The sequence below is a fragment of the Sceloporus undulatus genome, chromosome 5 (assembly GCF_019175285.1).
Source record: "Sceloporus undulatus isolate JIND9_A2432 ecotype Alabama chromosome 5, SceUnd_v1.1, whole genome shotgun sequence".
Taxonomy (NCBI): domain Eukaryota; kingdom Metazoa; phylum Chordata; class Lepidosauria; order Squamata; family Phrynosomatidae; genus Sceloporus; species Sceloporus undulatus.
In genome coordinates, this window is record NC_056526.1 from 163396736 (window position 1) to 163418484 (window position 21749).

At 41.1% G+C, this 21749-nt stretch overlaps 1 protein-coding gene across 1 annotated transcript in view; it reads left to right on the top strand.

The window, feature by feature from the left end:
- Positions 1–21544, top strand: part of ARSJ (arylsulfatase family member J) — a 40918-nt gene extending 19374 nt beyond the window's left edge. The window contains exon 2 of the mRNA XM_042466615.1: positions 18734–21544. Within this exon, the coding sequence (XP_042322549.1) occupies positions 18734–20129 (1396 nt within the window). The 3' untranslated portion in view covers positions 20130–21544. The remainder of the gene's footprint in view (positions 1–18733) is intronic.
- Positions 21545–21749: the final 205 nt, after the last annotated feature.

Consider the following 21749-nt stretch of genomic DNA (forward strand, 5'->3'; position numbering starts at 1 on the left):
CCATTTTTGATGATTCAGAGCCAGTGTTGGAGTCCACGTACTCCATCAGAAGGCTTTTAAAGAATGGGCTAGGAGAGGGTGCTATATTGTTCTAAACAGAACTGTTTTTTATGTTTTTATGTATATTTGTAAATTATCTTAATATTGTGAATAGTTTAGGTCTGCTTTAATCTTCACCTATTAAAAAAAATCTGTATTTTACGGGTGCAGCTTCACACCACTTTAAGTGTTGTAGCTCCATCATATGGAATCCTGGGATTCATAGTTTTACAAAGTCTTTAGCTTTCTCTGGCAAAGAATGTCAGTGTCTCACAAAATTATAAACCCCAGGATTCTCTAAGGTGAAGCCATGTCAGTTAAAGTGGTATCAAATTGCATTATTTCAACCATGCAGATCCACCTGAAACTGTTGTTATTCGCTGTCAAGTCAATTTTTGACATATGGCAACACTATGAATGAAAGATTTCTATTAGCCCTCGTCATCAACTAACCCACTCACATCTTGCAAGCTCTAGGCCATGGCTTCCTTAATTGAATCATTCTACCTTTAATGTGGCCCATTGCCTTCCACTTTACCAAGCATTATAATCTTTTCCAGTGAGTCATGTCATCTCAAGAAAGTTCAACCGCCTTAGTAGTCATCTTTGCTTGTACTGAGTTCATGCTTAATTTTCTCTTAGGCTTATTTATTTGTCTTTTTGGAGGTCCACAGTATCTATAAAGCTTTTCTCCAGCACCACATTTTGAATGAACTTATTTCCTTCCTGTTGGCTTTCTTTACTATCCAGTTTTCACAATCATACATCAAAATTAGAAATATTATCAGAGAATCCTATGATGAGGTATGTTTTGTTTTGCTTTGAGTCAGAATTTTTGGGGAAAGGCTATAAATAAAAATCATCATCATGACCTGTGTCTTTCTCTGTCCTAAGGTATATTTGGCATGCCTTGATCTTGAATGATCACTTAGGACTAATAGCATCTGAGGATGTAGACTCAAGTCTACAAAAGCTTATGTTACCAACTTTTCTCTTTCAGTTAGGGCCTGAACAGACAGGCCAAAATAAAGCTGCTTCAGGTCCCTTTGGAAGTATGCTGTCCTTAGGATGGAGCATGGTTTTGGCATGGCTTCTGGCCTCTTAGGGTGCATGCATAATTTAAACAGCATACCTCCAAAGTGACCCAAAGCGGCTTTATTTTGGCTTGCATGTTCAGGCTCTTAGGCTCGTTACAAACCGCCCAAAAGGGGCGGTTTTGGGCCGCTGCCGGTTGCAGCGCGGAGGAGCCGCAGCAGCCAAACTGCACGACTCCTCTGCGCTGCAAAAAAGGAGTGCAGAAATCGCACTCCTTCCGGCAACCCGGAAGAGCCGCCGCAAGTGCCAAAGCACGCACTCGCGACGGCTCTTCCAGGTTTAGATGTCCGGACGCTGTGCGTCCGTTACATCAAGATGGCCGCGCCTGTCTGTATAAGGCGTCGCCATCTTGCCGTATGGAATACGCGCGAGGGGCAAGGCGCATCTGGAAGCGCCGCCCCTCGTGTGTATTCCTGGCGCAACGACGGCGCCGCTTAGGCCCATCTGTAAGGCGCCTTAGTCTCAAATGTGCTATAAGATCTCTTTGCAGACTAGGACGGGTTACAGACCACCCATTTGGGGCGGGCTGTACCTGCCCCTTTCCCCTGTGTATCGGGGCCTCAGCTGCCAGAACGGCAGCTGCTGAGGCCCCGATCCGCCGCTTTTCAGGACACCCCGCAGCGGCAGGGAGAAGGAGAAAGGGGCTGCTTGGCCTCTTTCTCCCTTGCTTCGCTGGGTGCAGCTGTCTGAAGGCTGCGCCCAGCGCTGCAAAGCAGCGCCGCAAACCAGAAAGCTCCTTCCTGGTTCGCGGAAAGGGCGCACTAAGCGCCCTGGCAGGACCAACGACATCACATCCACGCCGCCCCCGTATAGAGGCGGCGCAGTCGTGACGTCGTCATGGCGGCCCCCATGTGGAAGGGGAGCCGCCATTTTGTACGGACCGCACCTTCCTAACCCTAGTACGAACTGACTCCGTACTTTCATGGCGGTGTGTAACCCACCCAGGTTTACTTCAGGTAGGAATGAAAACTGCTAGACCTGGCTTATGGATATGAATCAACACAACTGGCTGCATTTTTCAACTCTCTTTGGAAGTCATGGCTGCAATAATGAGCACCTGCATTTGAACTGCTACCACTATACAGTTATATGTGAAGAATTATATTATACAATATTACACAATATTATATTGTTTTATGTTTGGTATATTTTATATTGTATACTGTTTGATGTATTCATGTTGTAACCTGCTTTGATCTTTGGAAAAGCAGGCTAGAAATAAACATTATTATTATTATTATTATTATTATTATTATTATTATTATTATTATTAATAATAATTAGTGGTCAAGGAGCCCTAAATAAGCCATAACTGGAGCACCACATTTCCTAACCAGCCATCCTAATTTTCATCAAAATTCCATAAGAATACAATGGTTTAATTATCCATAAGATGCTGGAGGTAGTATAGTGCCTTTGATGGCTAGATTGACTACCTAAATTCCCTTGTGCTGTGCACCTTCAGTCACACACACACACACACACACACACACACACACACACACACATATATATATATATACACACTCCGTGAGAGAGAGAGAGATTCTGGGAATTAGTTTCCCAATCTAGTCTCGTTTGTTACCACAACAGTGTGGAAATTATTTTTCTGTGGCTTTGTCCCATGCTTTCTTGACAGCATTTGGAAACTGGGAACTATGGGGAGGGGTTGACTGATTATCACCTAATTGGTCCTATATGATTCTGAGTTAGTTCCAGATGCTATCCAAGCAGCATGGAAGTTTACTATGGAGATGCAACTCCTGCAATGTCTCAAAGGAGCAACCAAAGCCAGAAGAAAAATTCCCTGTCTTGGAAACGGATACTCAGGTCATAAATTAGTACTTAGAGATGAAATGGGAGCCAAAAGGAAGGGCTTTTCACCTCAGCATTGTGTAAAAAGTCATACTGGCATTCACTTTATCTCTAGAGTATTTGCCCTACCTGCACCATTTTCTTCAGTGGAGGCTTCAGGAGCTAGGTTTTTAGAAAGTCACATCAGTTTATGAAGCAACTGGAAGAAATTTCCATAATTGGAAAGAGTTTGACTTTGAATTTCTGAGACATCTTGTAAGCACATTCCTCAAAAGCTAAATAAAAGGAAGCATTTTGTCTGACAACAAGGAAAGAGTATATATGTACGTATGCATGGTATTACTACTCTAAAGAACTGAGCTCTCTCAGGTGGCACCCTTATTCACCATGCTAAAACCATGCTAAAACCATCTTTTCTAGAGCTATAGTTCAAATAGGGTAGGCATCCTATCCTGCTCTGTGGTACCTACCTAATTAGATTGTAACAAAAGCAGTTTTTATCCAGTGTATGCTCTTTAAAGTCATGACATGCTTTTTAAAGTCTGTCCAGCATTTCTGTGACTGAATTTCATGAAGGTACATAATCTGAAATGTTCATTCTGTTGATCACTTTTGAGTACTCAGTAAGAGACTCCAAGTAAAACTTCAAAGAGGAAATTTGGGAAGCAGAGAAGAACATAAGAAGCTTTCCTGTAATAAGTTTATTAAAACATTGATTCTTTAAGAGTAAAGACTGTGAAATCTTTATGTTACAGATGCCTCTCATATACATGAACAATCCTTAGGAAACAGGTTAATGAAGGCCAAGGAGACTGATGTTTGTACTACGTGTTGTTCTGTTTTTTAAGTGGTTTGGTTTTTCATTATAGAATTGGCCAATTCCCAAACAAGCTTGTCCAAAATACAGTATAGCTAACATTTCCTCTTGCTGATCAAATTGGACTTTTCATCCTCTGCTTTGCAGAAGTGCTTTAGCCCTGCATGTTTGCCTGTTAACTATCTGCTCTCTAAATGACTGTTCTGGTTATGTGTCAAGGGGAAACCCACGCTGGAGTCTCATTAGAAGTTCCTGCTTCATGACAATAAGAGTGTTGGCATTGGTCTCCAACTTGGACTTTTTTCTGACTCCATCCTTGCCTTCACCATTGAAACCATGTTGTTGTTGTTGTTGTTGTTGTTTGTTATTTGCCCTTCTTTTACACTCAGACTGTCTTCAACAGAATATCTGGAGTTGTTTATTTTTGTTTGTTTTTTAAGGTTTAATCATTCACGTACAAAATATAAGTTCTTTCATATATAAACATAAATCCATCCAATATTCATAACATACATTCCCATACATAAAATTCTTCTCTTCTTTCCCAATCTTCTCCTCTCTTCTTTCTCCTCTTTTTTCTTCCTTTTCCCTTCTTCTTTCTTCTTCTTTCTTCCTCTCAGAATACCTGGAGTTTTAATCTTGGAATGTAAAGTTTATGGAAGATTATTATATAGGAACTGTTGGATGAGCCTAAGGACTAGTTTGATTTGCTTTGGGTATTTTTCTTGACACTGCCCCCGGATTTGGAGCTGTCCTGTCAAATACAGCCTAGACCCTGACAATCCTGAGGGATATCTCAGCTGGCTAATCTAAACTATAAGCCTTTGTCAGTGGACACAATGCAATTTCTGTTTTTAATGCAGCTGTATCTTAAGAATATGCAGTGTAGAACTTGATGCTCTACTGTGTGAGCCAATGGGCTAGATTTCTTATTGCTGATACTTGCTTTTTGTGGGATTATTCTTTGTTGACTCTAGAAGATCCAGTGAGTCTGCAATAACAGAAATGACACAACTCTGGAAAGAGGAAGCCTACATTCATTCTGTCAACCAGAGAAATGTAATTCACAAAATATTTATGTACTGCTGTATAAACAAAGGAGGAAAATGGAAGCTTATGTGACTTAGATGAAAACTGAAACATCAGCATGAAACAGCCTGTCTCTTAAATGCCACAACCAAATCCAGCCTGCATTTTTCAAAGACAGACACATCTGGGTCTTCTTTCTTTTGTGTTTTCTCGTTAAACTTGTTTCAGAATATACTGCCTTTCTACACTTATTAGCAGTTATACCCCCTTTCCTGATGAACTGCTCCCCATTCCCTACAATGAACAATGAACATAATTTGAACTAGCAGTTCCTGTCTTCTTTCATCCAATGTGGTACATAAATAGTAATTATCAGTTTTGTAGTGAAGAAAGGTCAGAGAGATAACTAAAGATAATCTACCGTATTGTTGTGTGCCTTCAAGTTGTTTCCAACCTATGGTGGCCCTGTCACAGGGTTTTGGGGCTGAGAGTGTGTGACTCTCCCAAGGTCACTCCATGAATTTTCATGGTCTAATGGGAAAACGAAGTCTGGTCTCCAGAGTCATAGTCCAATGCTCAACCACTACATCCTACTGGCTCTCAATCTCTGAACTTTTAGCAAAAACTGAAACAATAAAATTTTAAAGAGTCATGGAAAACAAAGAATGATGTTTAAGTTCATACCTGGTTTACAGTGAGCCCTAATCAGGTTCTTGTATTCTCACTTCTTAATTAATTTTATCACAATTTACACTCAGTCCCGATAAATCTATGGAGGGCTTAGAGTGTGTATAAAAATATTCTTTTCTCAACAGGTAGAGGCAAACTACAATGTGTTTCTGGGGCAGCAGGGGGGAGTACAACAAAAAAGTATGCTTTATCGAGAGATATCTGGAAAAATCCAGTCAGTGAAAAAAAGAAGGTTGATTGAAGGCCAAATCTAATATCAGTTGAATTCAATATGGTTGGGTTATCTGGGGGGTTTATTACACTGGTGTTTCCCTTGGATGTTTGTGGGATCCCCAGATGCTGGTTCCTGAAATTCTGTCTTTTTCCCTCCCTTTATGGAAAGCTTTAAAAAATCCAAAGGCAAAAACACTTGGAGATCATCTGCCAAAAGATAATGTTGACTAAGATGTTTTCTGTAAACTGCCAATATGATTTATATTTTCAGCTAGACTGAGTAGATAGTTGGAATGATAATCTGTACAAATTGTGACTGACCTGAGGTTGGTTAATGTGTCTGGATTTTTAGTCTTCAATGCCAGCTCATCTTTTTCCTCCTTTCTTTAAGTCTGAAGTTCAAAACTGGTAAAATATGAAACTAAATGTTTGGAATGCAAGGCAAAGAACCCTAAAGGACTTTCAAAATCCTTTTGGTCTTTTTCCTTAGAATCCATATTTGTACCTTTTCTTATTCTTTATAGCCTTTTTTTTTTGGGGGGGGGGGGGAACAGACAAAAGTACTAATTAACTGATACAGTTTGAAATATGTATCATTGAACCAATATGGAAGTGTAAAGGTAGGTAATTAATTTGTGTTTCTGTGTACCTTCAAGTTGTTTCCAATTTATGGCAACCCTAAGAAAAACCTGCCATGGCATACTCTTGGCAAAATTTGTTCAGAAAGGCTTGGTTTGACATTGCCTTCTTCTGAGGCTGAGAACTTGTCTACATGGGCCCCATCCTCACCACAACCCATCTGGACAACAGAGGGCCAAAGCCTAAGTTCAAGTGCAAACTGTTTTCACGATGTAAGGCCAATTCCACATCGAATCCTCCCTATCCCTTCCTTAATACAGTTTTTAAAAACCTGCCTTTTGCACCAGATTTTGTAGGGAAATCTGGAGCTCTCTATGTGACACCAGGTTGCTGTCTACACATGCATCCCACTGTGCTGCCAGGTGCCACCACCACAGATCTGAGTCACTCCCTCTAAGGTCACAAGGCACCCAGCTATGTTGATATACTGAGCCCTTGCAAAGACTGATTTGCTTCTAACTGCACAATGTGGTTGCATAATTTTGAATGAATCTGCTACTGAAATAGTATGCAAGTGGAATCAAGTCTTGTTTGAAACTGGACATCTCCTTTTGTTGCATTGAGGTGTTTGTTCTGGTTTTCTTCTTAAATCCTCATCTTCATGTAGGGACTGTTCCTGGAAGCAAACCTAAGTTCTGTTAAAAGATTATGAACTAATTTCTGACACACAGCCAATGATGGGCACCTGCTATTGCAATAGCACAACAGAAAGGCATGTTCCTTTATTGTCTTGCCAAGAATGTAGTTGACATTTAGAACTGGGGAAAAAAGAGGGCTGGGTGGACACTGTAATAACATGCCATTGTTATTTTGTGATAATTTTCTCAGCTTGGTTTGAAAGCACACAGAGAGGGTTCTGCATTTGCAGAATACTACAACATATCAAAAGAGGGCTAAGATTAAAAGACACATTGGAACCCTATCTCACTGCTTTTGGATGTTAACTATCTTCTACGGTAAGGCAGCTAGGAGCTTTGTCTGTGGTAGAAGGCAGTAGAAAAAGAAGAAGACCACATTACAGATGGATAGACTCAAAGAAATTATTGCCCTGAGTCTTCTTTGGGGGCAAAACAGATGGTCCCTTTATGCCGGCTTGGGGGCAGTGTCAGAGCGCGGTGTTTAGATGCCACATGCTCTGATGCCGCACTTAAGCTGGCTTCACAGAACCCTCCCAACCACATGATGTGCAGCTTTGCAGCACTCCAGCTGTGTGGCATTTATACACCACACTCCATAGGAGCAGCACAAATCCGCCGTGGCAGTGGAAAAGCCAGTTTTTTGCCAGTTCAAAAAGGAATGGCATTTTGCCACCTCTTTGTGGGCTGGCAAAAAGCTGAATTGAGGCCATGGCATACGGTGTCTGTTTCGGCCCCTGGAAGTCTCTCATTCATAGGGTTGCCATAAGTCGAAATTGACAGTGGCAGTTAACAAAAAACAAATGCCACATCACACCAGTGTTACCAGCCATTGGCTCTCGAGGGTCATGAACGGATGCCTTTCAGATCTCATTATCTGTTATTTTCTAACAATTAGAAGTGCCCAGAATTTAAGATAGTTAATGACTGGCTTCATGCAAGGCTTGTGCTCTACCACTATGCAGTAGTTACATAGTTGCATACAGAGAACTGTGTTCAAAGGCATAAACATAGACTATGTAAGCCTAACTATATGTAGAATGCACTATGTTGTCTTCAAAGTGTTTAAATATGTCTTAATTAAGCTACAGATTCCACCCTTGAGATACTTTAGCAAAACATTCACACACACGCATGTAATTACATTTATTTTGTCTGTATAAATTATGAGGCAATTGGCTTTTTTGTTATTTCAGCCAGAATGCCTCCAGAGAATTTCTGAATTAATTTAAATTACTAACTAGCCCAATTTCCTAGGCTTATGATAAAAACAACAACCCCCTAATAGCTAATGATATCAAATATGCTAAAAATACAGATTTAAAATGTACAACTTAATATTTTCCCATGCCAGCAATAGAAACCATGCTAAATGAAGACTTAAATAGCTTGTGGAAAATTCTTGTGCTCATACTTTACTGGATTAGAAAAAGTGATCTCCCAAGGGTAGGGAGAATCTTGCAAAGGCCTTGACAGATATATGGGGTGAAGAATAATATCTGGTCATGATTTGGCTTTAGTAATTACAATGCATCCGCATCATACGCTGAAAGCCGTGCCAGATAAAGCCTCAGCGCGTCCCAGAAGGGGTAATATATAATAAATATATTAGCAATAGATCAATAATAAAAATTGCTAGCTTCCTGCAGGAAGGGATTCATATTCAGTTTATTTATAATAAATAAATATTAATGATATTGTGTGTGTATATATATATATATATATATATATATATATATATTAATTATAATAATAAATATTTTATGGCTTAAGTGGTTAAGATGCTGACTCTGTTCATTGCAAGTTCTGCAGGTTGGCAGTTTGAGTCCTGTGTGCCACATGATGGGGTGAGCTCTCATCACTAATCCTAGCTTCTGCCAACCTAGCAATTTGAAAGCATGCGTTCTGTGCAGTCATGCTGACCACATGATCACAGAGTAGTCTCTGACAATGCTGGCTGTTTGACTTAGTAACGAAGATGAGCATCGCCCCCTAAAGTCAGACATGACTTGACAACCTTGTCAGTGGGCAACACCTTTACCTTACCTTTTAATATATTTATATATCCCAACAGTCCTTCATAAGCTTCTTTCCCTTTCTACATAGGAAAGAAATCCCAAAATGTCTAACTTTAATGAAAGTATTCTGTCACATTAATTTCCTCCTCTTTCTCTCTTTCTTTCACCTCACCCACGCCTGTCAAGTTTTGTCTTGAACAAACTTTGCAAAACTGAAATTCATACTTAACAGCACTGGTGGTCCAAATGGGGAGGAGGCCATCCTTTCATAATGGGAGCGTCAAGGGGCATTGAGTGGGGTTTTCTGCCCTCGTGCAACATCTTTAGCCATTACACCTCTCTGATTCTAATAAATAACTGGTGATTACAGAGCTGAAAAATTATTGGATATAAAGAACTATTCTGGTGTTTGTAGCAGTATCATAGGGCCTGAACAGACAGGCCAAAATAAAGCTGTTTCAGGTCACTTTGGAGGTATGCTGTTTAAATGCTGCATGTGTCCCAAGAGGCTGGAAGCTGCACCAAAGCCACTCTCCAGTCCTAAGGATTGGAGTGCAGCTTTGGCGCAGCTTCCAGCCTCAAGATGTGTGTGTCATTTAAACAGCATACCTTCAAAGTGACCCGAAGCAGCTTTATTTTGTCCTGCCTGTTCTGGCCCATAGTGTCACTTCCATACTGAGTGCACAAGAGAACTCCTTACACGGGTGTTCGTTGGAATAATAACATGGAAATATTTTGCTTAAAAACATATCTGTCCCAGTGGCATTTCTGGTGGTGCAGATGGTGATAATTAAGGAGACAGACATTCCCTTAAATTTCTGTAGACATGCCAGCCTTCTTTTATAAGGCTTTCTATTCATCCAATTACAGTAGAAGCACTTCATAATGAAGCACTTTCTTTCTCAGGTTGCAATTGTTCATGTTTGACTAAAAAGAAGTTTTTCTTTTATTCCCCATTCTCAGATTTCAAGGGAAATGTGTATCTGCGTGGCAAGAGTTAGGTTCCATCCAACTTTCTCTTTTTGTGTATGTATGTGTGTGTCCCATCTGTATGTATTTAAAATACGTTAAGAAACTGGATTATGCAATCAGATTTTTTTCTTCCAGGATGTGAATGAACAAAATTAATGGTAAAGCTGAGAACATTAGCTACAGTTTCACAACTATACTAAATATATAGCAAGTAAAACAATAGCCATACACACATGCTTTCCAGCTGTTGCACTGTGGTTGTTCTTCATGTAGTCACAATGACAGCAGAAGAAACATGCTCTGCATTGCCAATGTGTAGTTGATGCCTGCCTGTATACTGTCACATATTTATGAGTGTGATTCCTGATATTTCCCAGCAAAACATTAAAATGAATTGTGCAGCTCTTGCCTCAGCAAAGCTTCATGTTTACATTGGAAGATCCTTCATTTGTTGCAACTCCTGGATGGATAAAAATAGGGGGAGTTTCAAAACTATTTATGAGCAATGTACCGCCTGAAAGTGCTTTGAAAATCTGAAGGCATTTTTTGTTGGTGGTGATTGTTAGTTGATCATTACTGATTAAATACTTAATTCTCATCTGTCACTTTTCTTCATGGTTGATTGCTCATGTTGATTATTTATGACTGATGATACAAACTGAAGTCTTCTTTATCCCCCCTCCATGACAATGCACATCTACATAAATAATATTGGTCTGTTGGATCTACAGATCCCCTGAAATCTATCATGAATAAATAAAAATTATACTTGATTGTAATTTTTTCAGTTCAACAGGGGAAAAACAATTTATTGGGATTAGTTCCACACACGTGTGGAAAAAAATGGGATCTTTATTATTTTGGCCTAAGCCCACTTACTCCCAACAGAGTTAATACAGTGAGCCATGAACTTACTTTAGTGTCAATAATATGTGATAAACATGTGATCTTTAAGATGTGGACTAAAATTCCAACTTCCTCACCATTGGCCATGTTAGCTGAGGCTGCTGAGACTTGTACTCTAACACATCTGGATGGCCACATGATTTCATCCCTGATTTAATGTATTGGCTCTAGCTGGGAATAGTAGTCGGATATAAGTCCAATACTGAGCATAGCAATCAAATGGGCTGCTAGAAGCAGGAAGGCCACTGTTTCGAACCGCCTAAAGATGTAGCTTTCTGTCATCCTGTGCCAGTCTTAAGCCAGTTAATAAAACCTTATGCTGGGTATCTGGGGGGGGGGGGGAATACAGATATACACACACTTTCACTCTCTCTCTCTCAATCTCTCTCTCTCTCTCTCTCTCTCTCTCACACACACACACACACACACACCACCCCGAGAGAGAGAGAGGCTGGAACTAATGGTAGCTGTTATTTGTTGTTGTGGAAGGTTAAATTCCATTGGGACATGCTGCCCTTACACCCCGCTGCTCCTGCTCAGTTTCCCACATAGGGTTTTATCCGCGTAGGATCGGGCACACTGTACATGCACTGATAATCTCTCACTTAGATTTCTGTAATCCACTCTACATGGGGCACCCATGTACCAAGTTCGGAAGCTTCAGTTGGTTCAAAATTGCAGCAGCTAGATTGATCACTGGAACATCTAGGTCAGACCATATAACACCGGTGCTAAAACCCTTCACTGGTTGCCAATTAGCTCCGGGTGCAATACAAAAGTGTTGGTCATTACCTTTAAAGCCCTGGATGGCTTCAGCCCAAGTTAACTTGAGGGAACGCCTCTTCCTACATAATCTGCCCCACACTCCATAACATATGGGAAGAATTTTATTAGAATATTCAAAGACCAGGTTATCAACAACTTCCCACAGAGTGTACACAGACATAGCCCCAAGCTACAGAACAACTTGCCAGAAGAGATCCGTCTTATCACAACCTTAGATGTCTTCAAGAAGGCACTTAAGATGGATCGGCCACCCACCCGAACTTTTATAAAGAACAAGGAAAATCCCACTTCTGGTTGTAACCATGTATTTTAGATATGATTATTTTGCTTTGGGTTGTATTTTTTTTTAGCAATGTTAATGTTTTACTGTATGGATTTTAGATTTTGTTACTGTTTTATGGTTGAACCCACCTCAATCTGCAGGAGAGGCTGGAATATAAATAAAATTTATTATTATTATTATTATTATTATTATTATTTATTATTATTATTATTTATACCAGAAATTAATCATTTTAATGCAAGAAAGAGCAGGGGAGAGGCAGAAACCTTGTGAGGAAAAACCCTTTTATTGGTTACCCCCATTTTCCCTATCACCTAACATTTTTCTTGACACTAACTTGGGTTTTAATGTGTGGTTGTTTACCACCTGGCATAAGTATCTGCTGATACGTAGTTCGCCAACCTTATCTACTCGCAAGAGAAAATAGGAACCAACCTGAAAAATGTCCATTACACGATTTTTTTCCCCTTGACGATTTGGAATAATAATTGCAATTCAGGCAAAGATGCATGAGGATCAGTATTCTTACAAAGCTCTCCTCCCTCTTTTGTCCCACAACTCTGGTCTTTCTCATCAATTAAATGAAGGGGCATGAATACCATCCTTCTTGCAAACTTGAGATCCACAGTCTGGATATTCACAGATCTCCATACTGTCAATGGGGCATGCCCCCATGGCACATGCATGTGCACGCTCGCTTGAAAATAAAACAGTTAAGTCCACACTATAAACAAGTTCTAATAATGTTAAATAATTTCTCTTATGTTAGGTTAATCTAAATTTATATTGGATGGAGGTACTGGAATAAATATATGATCACCAACTGCCTATCCAAAAGACAAGTAGCCGGCAGATGAGTCACAGGAAATGAATCAACTAATAAATACTAAATAAACACTGAAAAGGTATGTTTACAGAAACAGCACAAATCATATTACTACCCTAATGAAAATTAAATCCTGCAACTGGCTCTTTGACTAGCAAGTGCTTCTGTTTAATAAATGGTATCTGCTTTATTGGATCTGTTAAGGAATTTGGTCGATTCAGCAGAAACTTCTGTTTTGGGTATCTGGGATTTTAAAAATTGAGCTAAAAATGGGAAATATGGCCATGTTGGAGCCTCCTCTGGTCTGTTTAGCCTCCAAGAACTTTTTAATGCAGGAATTGAAGTTCTAAGAAAAAGAAAGAAACCAATGAGTCTACAGTGAAGGCAAGAATTCTCCAGCTCCTCTCTCACATGTTGCATTAACTTAGTGTAAGCACTTTGCACTTTGAACTTAGGGGCGTGCAGGCCGGCCATTAAGGCCAGCCTGTGGGTGGAGTTGGGGTGTGGCATCCATATGACACACACCCCAAATCCACCACCATGGTGGCGTGATCTGGCATCCACTCCACACTCCACACTCCACAATGCTCCCGGGCACTGTGTTTACACAACACAGCACCAAAGGAGCGCCTTAAACCATGGCATCACGTCCTTTGCAGGGCGTAAAAAGGAGCCACTTTTTGCAGCTCCTTTTCGCACCCTGAAAGGAGAGATTGGGGCTGTGGCATGCGGTTGCCACGGTCCTGATACCAGCACAGCTTAGGGGCAGTCTGCACAGCCTCTTGGTTTCCAGCAACTGAAGTAAGCTTGGAAGGAAAGTAAAAGGAAGAGAAAGAAATTGGGACATTTTAAAAACAGCTGAAAATGGGAAAAAAAGGATTGAACAGAACTTTCCTTGCCAAATCAAGACAGCGGGACAATATATTTGTTGCTAGCACTGTTGATGTCATTTCTAGCACACTTACTGTTAAATCTGACTAGACTTTTTTTTATAGTTAATACTTAGCTAAGTAGGACTTTATCCATGTAAATATCTTTACATTGAGCTACATGCTGGCTTCACATTGCATGTGGTGCAGTTTACATGGTTAAAACAGATTCTGTGTGTGTGTAATATGGTTACAACACACATAGTGATTGGGCTGACATGTGTTGTTTGTTGTGTTTTGTGCCTTCAAGTGTTTTCCAACTTATGACTACCATAAAGCAAACCTATCATGGGGTTTCTGGCAAGCTTATTTGGATGCCATTGCCATCCTCTGAGTCTAAGAGTGTGTGACGGTCAATCATTACACAATGGGTTTACATGGTCGCCAAGGTTCAACCCCGGTTTCCAGAGTAACGATCCAAGCCAAGGCACAGTGGCTCTAATACATAATAATTTAATTCACATTAAAACATGTTCAGAAGTTGCAATCATTACAGGTAATATTGTGGAGTACCAGACCACTTATGTAACACCAGACAGGTTAGTGGATTCAAATACTACCTGTCATAATGGCATCATTTGATACACTAGTATTAAAATATTGAATGTACTATTGGTATAAAGGGCAGCTCTGAAGTAGATGAAGCATATCTTAATGTTCCTGATTTTTGCATTCATAAAATCCATGAGTAGTTTTAAAATTTCTCACCAGCAAATATATTTTAAAAGAAAAGAAAAGAAGTTTCAAGTACCATATATACTCAGCTATAGTCAACCTCATGTATAAGTCGAGGGCAGGTTTTGGAGCCAAAATATGGATTTTGATATGACCCATGGATAAGTCAAGGGAAAATTTAGGGACATGTAACAAAGGATGTAAAGGATGATACAAGGAAAATGATGCCAAAGAACTTAGAAAATTCTGCCAGGCATAACTGTTTGTGCTCATACTAAAGGCTGGATGATGAGAGATTAGAGGGAATCCATGTTTCTTTTTGGTGCTCCCAGGATGGAATAAGCTCTCGCCTTTTACCACTCTATTCAGAGAAAGGGGATGACTCCACAATATATATATATATTATATATATATATATATGAGTTAAAAACCCGCTTCGACCTTTGGGAGAGGTGGGAAACACAAATAAATTATATTATTATTATATTATTATTGATTATTATTATATACATGACCCCTGGAAAGTCAACCCAGGTTTTTTGGGTCAATTTTGACTAAAATCAGACTTATACTGAGTATATACAGGACATTGTGCAAAAATAATGTCAAAATTGAAAGAGACAAAAAAAATCATGGTATTTGTAGTTCTTAATATTTCCTATGTTTTCTCACCAATATTCTGAGCCAAATGGCTGTTAAGTGATGGCTTTCAAATACATTTGCTAATTACATATTGAATCCTATTAGCATTTGGGTACATATGTTTTCAAAACAGAATATTATTTGGAATTTAAATGTGATCATATTACAAGGCACTCTGTGTACTATTGATTTTGTAATGCATTATAAGGAATGCAGGGCTCAGTGGTTAAGATGCGACTCTGATGATTGCAAGATCGGCAGTTCAAGGCCCAAGCACCGATCATGAGATGAGCTCCCATCACTAGTCTCAGCTTCTACCAACCTAGCAGTTCAAAAGTATGTAAAAGTGCAAGTAGATAAATAAATACCACTTCAATGGGAAGTTAACAGCCTTGTTCAACCATGCTGTCAACATGATCACAGGGTCGTCTGTAACAACACTGGTTCTTAGCTTAGTAACGGAGATAAGCACTGCCCTCACATTTAGACACGACTAACAATCTTGTCAAGAGGAAACCTTTACCTAGTGTGTTTATAGGCAGGAAGACTGGTAAAAGTAGTTTGCACATAAGCGCAAAAATGTATTGATTAAAAACTAGGGCGGAATATAGACCACTGCTTTGCGGTGGTCTCCCGCCGGTGCCATTTGCTCCGCGAGGGGCCGCAGCAGCCAAACCGCGCGGCTCCCGCGTGGAGCAAAAAAGAAGCTCCATTTTGGAGCTTCTTTTTGCGGCGCCTTTAGACGTCGCGAGGCGCCGCTGCGCATTCGTGACGTCATAGGCGTCGTGACACGTCTGGACGCTATGCGCCAGTACGTAAACATGGCGGCCCCCATGTGGAAGGGGCGCCACCATGTTGTACGATTCTATACGTACTAGGGTTGGGGGGTGCGGAAGCACCCGCCCCTCCTACCTAGTACGTATAGATACGTACTATATGGTTCTATATCCCGCCTAGATGAACAAACTACAGCAAGAATCCCACTGTGATGGAAAAACTGGAATCCTGTTGCTACATACTGTGACTAGTGTTAAATGTTGTTCAGAGCTGTGCATGGTGGTGAGGGAAGGAAGACTAATCTATTGATGACCACTTTCTTGCATTCTTGCAGAATTAAAGAAAAGTGTGGTAAAATACTGTCGAAAAAAAGTTGTTCAAAAAGCAAACAGGCTTATTAAAGTATTCTGGGGATAAGATATCACATACAAGGTAGTCACCAAACACGAACTCGCATTGACACATATCATCTGCATCAAAGAAGTATAGTGTCTAGATCAAGGGAAGTAATAGTGCCAGTCTATTCTGCTTTGGTCAGGCCCCACCTGGAATACTGTATCCAGTTCGGGCCACCACAATTCAAAGAGGATGTTGAGAAACGGGAGTGTGTCCAAAGGAGAGCGACCAAAATAGTGAAGGGCCTGAAACCATGCCCTAGTGAGGAATGCCTTAGGGACTGGGGATGTTTAGTCTGTGTGGGCAGGGCCTGTATCCCTGGACTCCGGTCAGGCTCCTCACTTCCAGGTTGCTTTAAGAAGGCACCTGACACACGTGATGCGGTGCAACAAACTTTAATACACACAAAGCGTCTTCCCCCCCAAACTTTCACAAAGTCCCACAACCACTGAGAGTTACGTCACTCGTCGGTCCTAGTCGGTCTCCTAGACCCAGTGGTCTTTCACCCTTCTCACCCATTCCACCTGCCTTCTCCCGTGCCTTCAGAACTGGGACGTGCTCCCAGCGCTGGCCCTTCTCGTCCCAACAAGTTCTTTCTAGGTCTCCGGGTCCCCTCGAGCGGGGTAAATACCAGGGTGCTTTCTTGACCCCCCAAGTCTCTGTCCCGCGGGGTCTCTCATAAGCAAGGCTCCTCTGGATCCGGCTGCTACCTGCCACACAACCGTGCTGCAGGGGTGCTGGCCAGCCATCTCTCCCAGACCTGGTCACCTGAGCTGCCCCTCCACGTCCACGTCCACCTCCCGCGCTCCCTTCTCCACCATGCTTCCTCCCGGCCACCTCTCCTCGCTATAACCTCACTACCTCACCTCCCATGGGCCTCGCCCCTCTCTCCCTCCCAGCTGCTTCCCATCTTCGCCTTGTTCATCAGGCTCTCCAGGCTGTCCTCCTCCTCTGGATCTTCCCCTCCTTTCCAGCAACCCTCGCCACTCCTTCCCACCTGGATACAATCTGAAGAAGAGAAGGTTAAGAGTGATATGACAGCTTATTTAAATACTGTATTTGAAGGGATGTCAATTGAGGAGGGAGCAAGCTTGTTTTCTGCTGCTCCAGAGAACAGGACCCGAACAATGGATGCAAGCTACAGGAAAAGACATCTACCTAAACATAGGAGGAACTTCCTGACAGTAAGGTTGTTCGTTAGTGGAACACACTCCCTCCGAGTGTAGTGGAGTCCCCCCTTGGATGTCTTTAAACAGAGGCTGGATGGCCATCTGTCAGGGATGCTTTGATTGAGATTTCCTGCATGACAAGAGGTTGGACTGGATGGCCCTTGTGGTTTCTTCCAACTCTATGATTCTATGATCTGCACATTCTTTTCATCTCCTGGGCAATGATGAGTTCTCTTGGACCTTCTGCAGTTTCCATGTTATGGCACATTCTCCTGGATGCTCTTTTTATGCTCAGAGGGGCACATCAATGTGGCCTGTCATCATGTATTTTGTCTACAGGAGGGGGGAGGAATCATTTTGACTCAGTTGCCCAGCACCTTCACGATTGCATTTAGAGGAAGAGGGTGGGGCTATGGGCAGCCAAGCTGAGCTGGCCCCTCCTGTGGCAATTAACGAAAGAAGGACTGATATAAAGCAGATTGGGGGGGGAATCTTAGCAAGATAGCAGAGTTTATGGAAGGGGTGACCTGTAGTTTGGGAAGATGCAGGGCCCTACTACCACCTGCCTAAAAGGACTTAATCAAACATATTGGCTGGGGTACAACCCTTACCAAGGGATTTAACAGGCAGCAGTGGGGAACCTCCTGCTGAACAAATGGTTAAGTATGGAACCATCAGCCCCCATGTATGTTCTACTTGATTTTTTGTACATTCACAGCAATTGATTTATAGTGGCATTATGATTGATTTACGATGGCATTATGCTACATTTGCTATGGCAATACAGTTGTTTTATTACTGCATTGTGATTAATTTATAATGGAATTATAATTGATTTATGGCTGATTTATGACCTATTTGTGATTGATTTATGACCCTATATAATGCATTAAGGCTGTGGCCATCTTGAAACCCAAGTAACAGTGTCCAGCTCCTTTTGTCCTAGCACAACAACAACAACAAGCCCTCTAGTTGTTCAAAACAGCAAACAGACTTAATTTTAGAGATTTCTGGGGATTAGGATTATCACATGCAATTTGTTCTTACTGTACCAATTGTCATTAAAATTCTTCTATCCCATTATTCAGTATCCTTTTTTTGGCCAAGTAGTTTAGGGTCACCTGCTTAAACAGTTAGTCCTGTGATCTCTTATCTGTGAACAGGTCACATTGAAAATACTGGGAGTTATCCCTGAGTAAACATATATGGAAATGTGCTTTGTGGTATACTGTTCACTCAAGTCCTGGTAGTTTTACTTTTAATTTCTTTTCACTTTCTTTTTGTTTTAAAATGAGGTTCTTCTTTTTTTTCTCTTATGTTTATTGTGTGGTTCCTTGTCTCTAATCTATGGTTTCTTCTTTTTTTGTCCTTCTCTCTTCCAGATATCAAATTCACACAGGCCTTCAGCATTCTGTCATAAGGCCCACACAGCCTAACTGTTTACCTTTGGATAATGCTACACTACCTCAGAAGTTGAAGGAAGCTGGCTACTCAACTCACATGGTTGGCAAATGGCACTTGGGCTTTTACCGCAAAGAATGTATGCCCACGCAACGTGGATTTGATACTTTTTTTGGCTCTCTCCTGGGCAGCGGTGATTATTATACACATTACAAATGTGATAGCCCTCGAATGTGTGGCTATGACTTATATGAGAATGACAATGCTGCTTGGGATCATGATAATGGCATGTACTCCACACAGATGTACACACAAAAAGTGCAACAAATCCTAGCCTCCCATAACCCCAGAAAACCCATATTTTTATATATTGCATACCAAGCTGTCCACTCACCACTTCAGGCTCCAGGCAAATATTATGAACGTTACAGATCAATAAATAATATAAACCGGCGCAGGTACGCTGCTATGCTGGCATGCTTGGATGAAGCTATCAGCAATGTGACCCTTGCATTAAAGAGGTATGGTTATTATAATAACAGTGTTATCATTTACTCTTCAGACAATGGAGGACAACCAACAGCTGGTGGAAATAACTGGCCTCTCCGAGGAAGCAAGGGAACTTATTGGGAAGGAGGGATACGAGCAGTTGGGTTTGTCCATAGTCCTCTACTCAAAAATAAGGGGTGTGTGTGCAAGGAGCTTATACATATAACAGATTGGTTCCCTACTTTGATCACCTTAGCAGAAGGACAAATTGATGAGGACACCCAGTTGGATGGCTATGATGTATGGGAGACCATCAGTGAAGGCAGACGGTCTCCCAGAATGGATATTTTACACAACATTGATCCCATCTACACCAAAGCCAGAAATGGTTCATGGGCAGCTGGCTTTGGGATATGGAACACAGCAATTCAGTCTGCTATCCGTGTGAACCATTGGAAACTACTGACAGGAAATCCAGGGTACAGTGACTGGGTCCCTCCTCAATCATTTAGCAATGCAGGTCCTAGTCGCTGGCACAATGAGCGAGTTTCATGGACAGCTGGTAAAACAGTGTGGCTGTTCAACATCACTGCTGACCCCTATGAGCGAGTGGATCTTTCCCGTAAGTATCCTGATGTAGTAAAGCAGCTGCTACGTAGACTTTCTCAGTTCAATAAGACAGCTGTCCCTGTTCGATATCCACCTAAGGACCCAAGGAGTAACCCCAACTTTAATGGAGGAGTCTGGGGTCCATGGTTCGAGGAAGAGGAGAAAAAGAAGAAGAAACCAAACAAAAACAGAGCAGAGAATAAACAAAAGAAAAATAAAACCAAGAAGAAACCTAATAGGAGAAAAGGACATTCCTTGAGCTGCCTTATGGGTGGATAATTTCAGCTGATTACTTTTGCTGTAATTCTAAGCATATATACCAAAAAGATTCTGCCTCCCCCCACCCCCAACATACAATGGTAGTCAGATGTCCACATAAATGTGCCTAGTCACAGACTGTCATTGCTGAACTAAAGTAAAATATTGCCCCAAATTCATAACTTTCAGTGGTTCAATACAGTAGAATTGCCAATACATCATTATGCCATGTTCAGAAATAGGTCTAAGGTGCAGTACACATTGCTACCTGTCTGGGTAACTTTGTTGATGCTATCCACCTTTATTTGGCACCTTCTCTTTCATACAAAGGAGATTTACTCATACCATATTACCAGTGCTTAAAAGCTGGTTTGTACAAAATATGGTGGAAGGGTTATGTGCTGAAATATGTCTTTTTTATTATTATTATTTTAACAAAATTTTGAAAAATTATACTGCTAAATGTTCTCCATGGATCAGAGAAAATATAGACAAAAAGGGGGCAAAATGTTACCATGATTTTGAGCTGCCCCTCAGATTGTCTTGATGAAACATACTCAACCATTAGAATAGCTTGAATTAGTTGTGAAAAAGCTGCTTCTAATTAAATGTTGCCAGAATTTCAACTGGAAAGGATTTCCCCGCTTCCCAGAATGTGCCAAGCTACAATCTCTTCCAATAAAAACAAGTTACACACACACACACACACACACATGAAAATGCTAGTATACAGCTATAATTATAGAAAGATGTAAACTGGTTTATGTGTGCACAATCTCATTGAAATTAATATTATATCCACATGTAATTGCACAAAGTTGCAACCATCCAATGACATTCACCAAACACTGCTACTAAGCAGTCCCTATTCATTCTAGTGTGCAGAGCAGGAACTAAGCAACTGCAATATGAGATAGATTGCATAGCATCAGGGCCAGTCATATCTACATATAGAATGAGCCATATCATCAGCATGATCTTTCACAGATGGTGACAGAGTTCATCCCATTGCCAACGCTGAAGAAAAGTGCAATGGCCATCCTGTACAGGCAGTGTAGTGTCATACTGCTCTTCACCTTAAACGACAAAATGTCCTCTGCCATTCTAGTTTCCAGATTCAAAGGTCTATGTGTGTGTTCCAGAGAGCAAATGCATGTTCCTAGGTGTGTGTGTGAGAGAGAGAGTTATGTTCCTAGTTGTGTGGTCTTTTTCCATTCTCTACAGTGGGACTTTCATTTTCAATAGCATAAAGAAGAGCCCCATGTGAGTGTAATAGCCCTTGCAAAAGCTCTAATCACTAACAGGGGGTGGCCATGGTATATTCAGGAGCCAATTTTCTGCCTGTGGGCTTAAACACTGTCATGTTTTGTTTAAAACAGTGATTTTGTATGTTTAAAAAGTGAGTTCTAAGAGAAGCAATTCATCATTTTTATCCATTAAAAGGGAGAGTCTGGAGAAGACAAGGGCTGCAAAATGCCTGAGAAGGACTCATGCAGCTACAGGACCACTCTTTGTCCACCCTCCTCTAAAAGGTAGTTGCCAACCATGAAACCATACATGAAGGGGACTTGGAGCCTGTGTAGCTTGGTATATTGTGCTGGCCAGCAGGTGAACTAGAGCTCAGGTAGGGCTGAGCGTTCA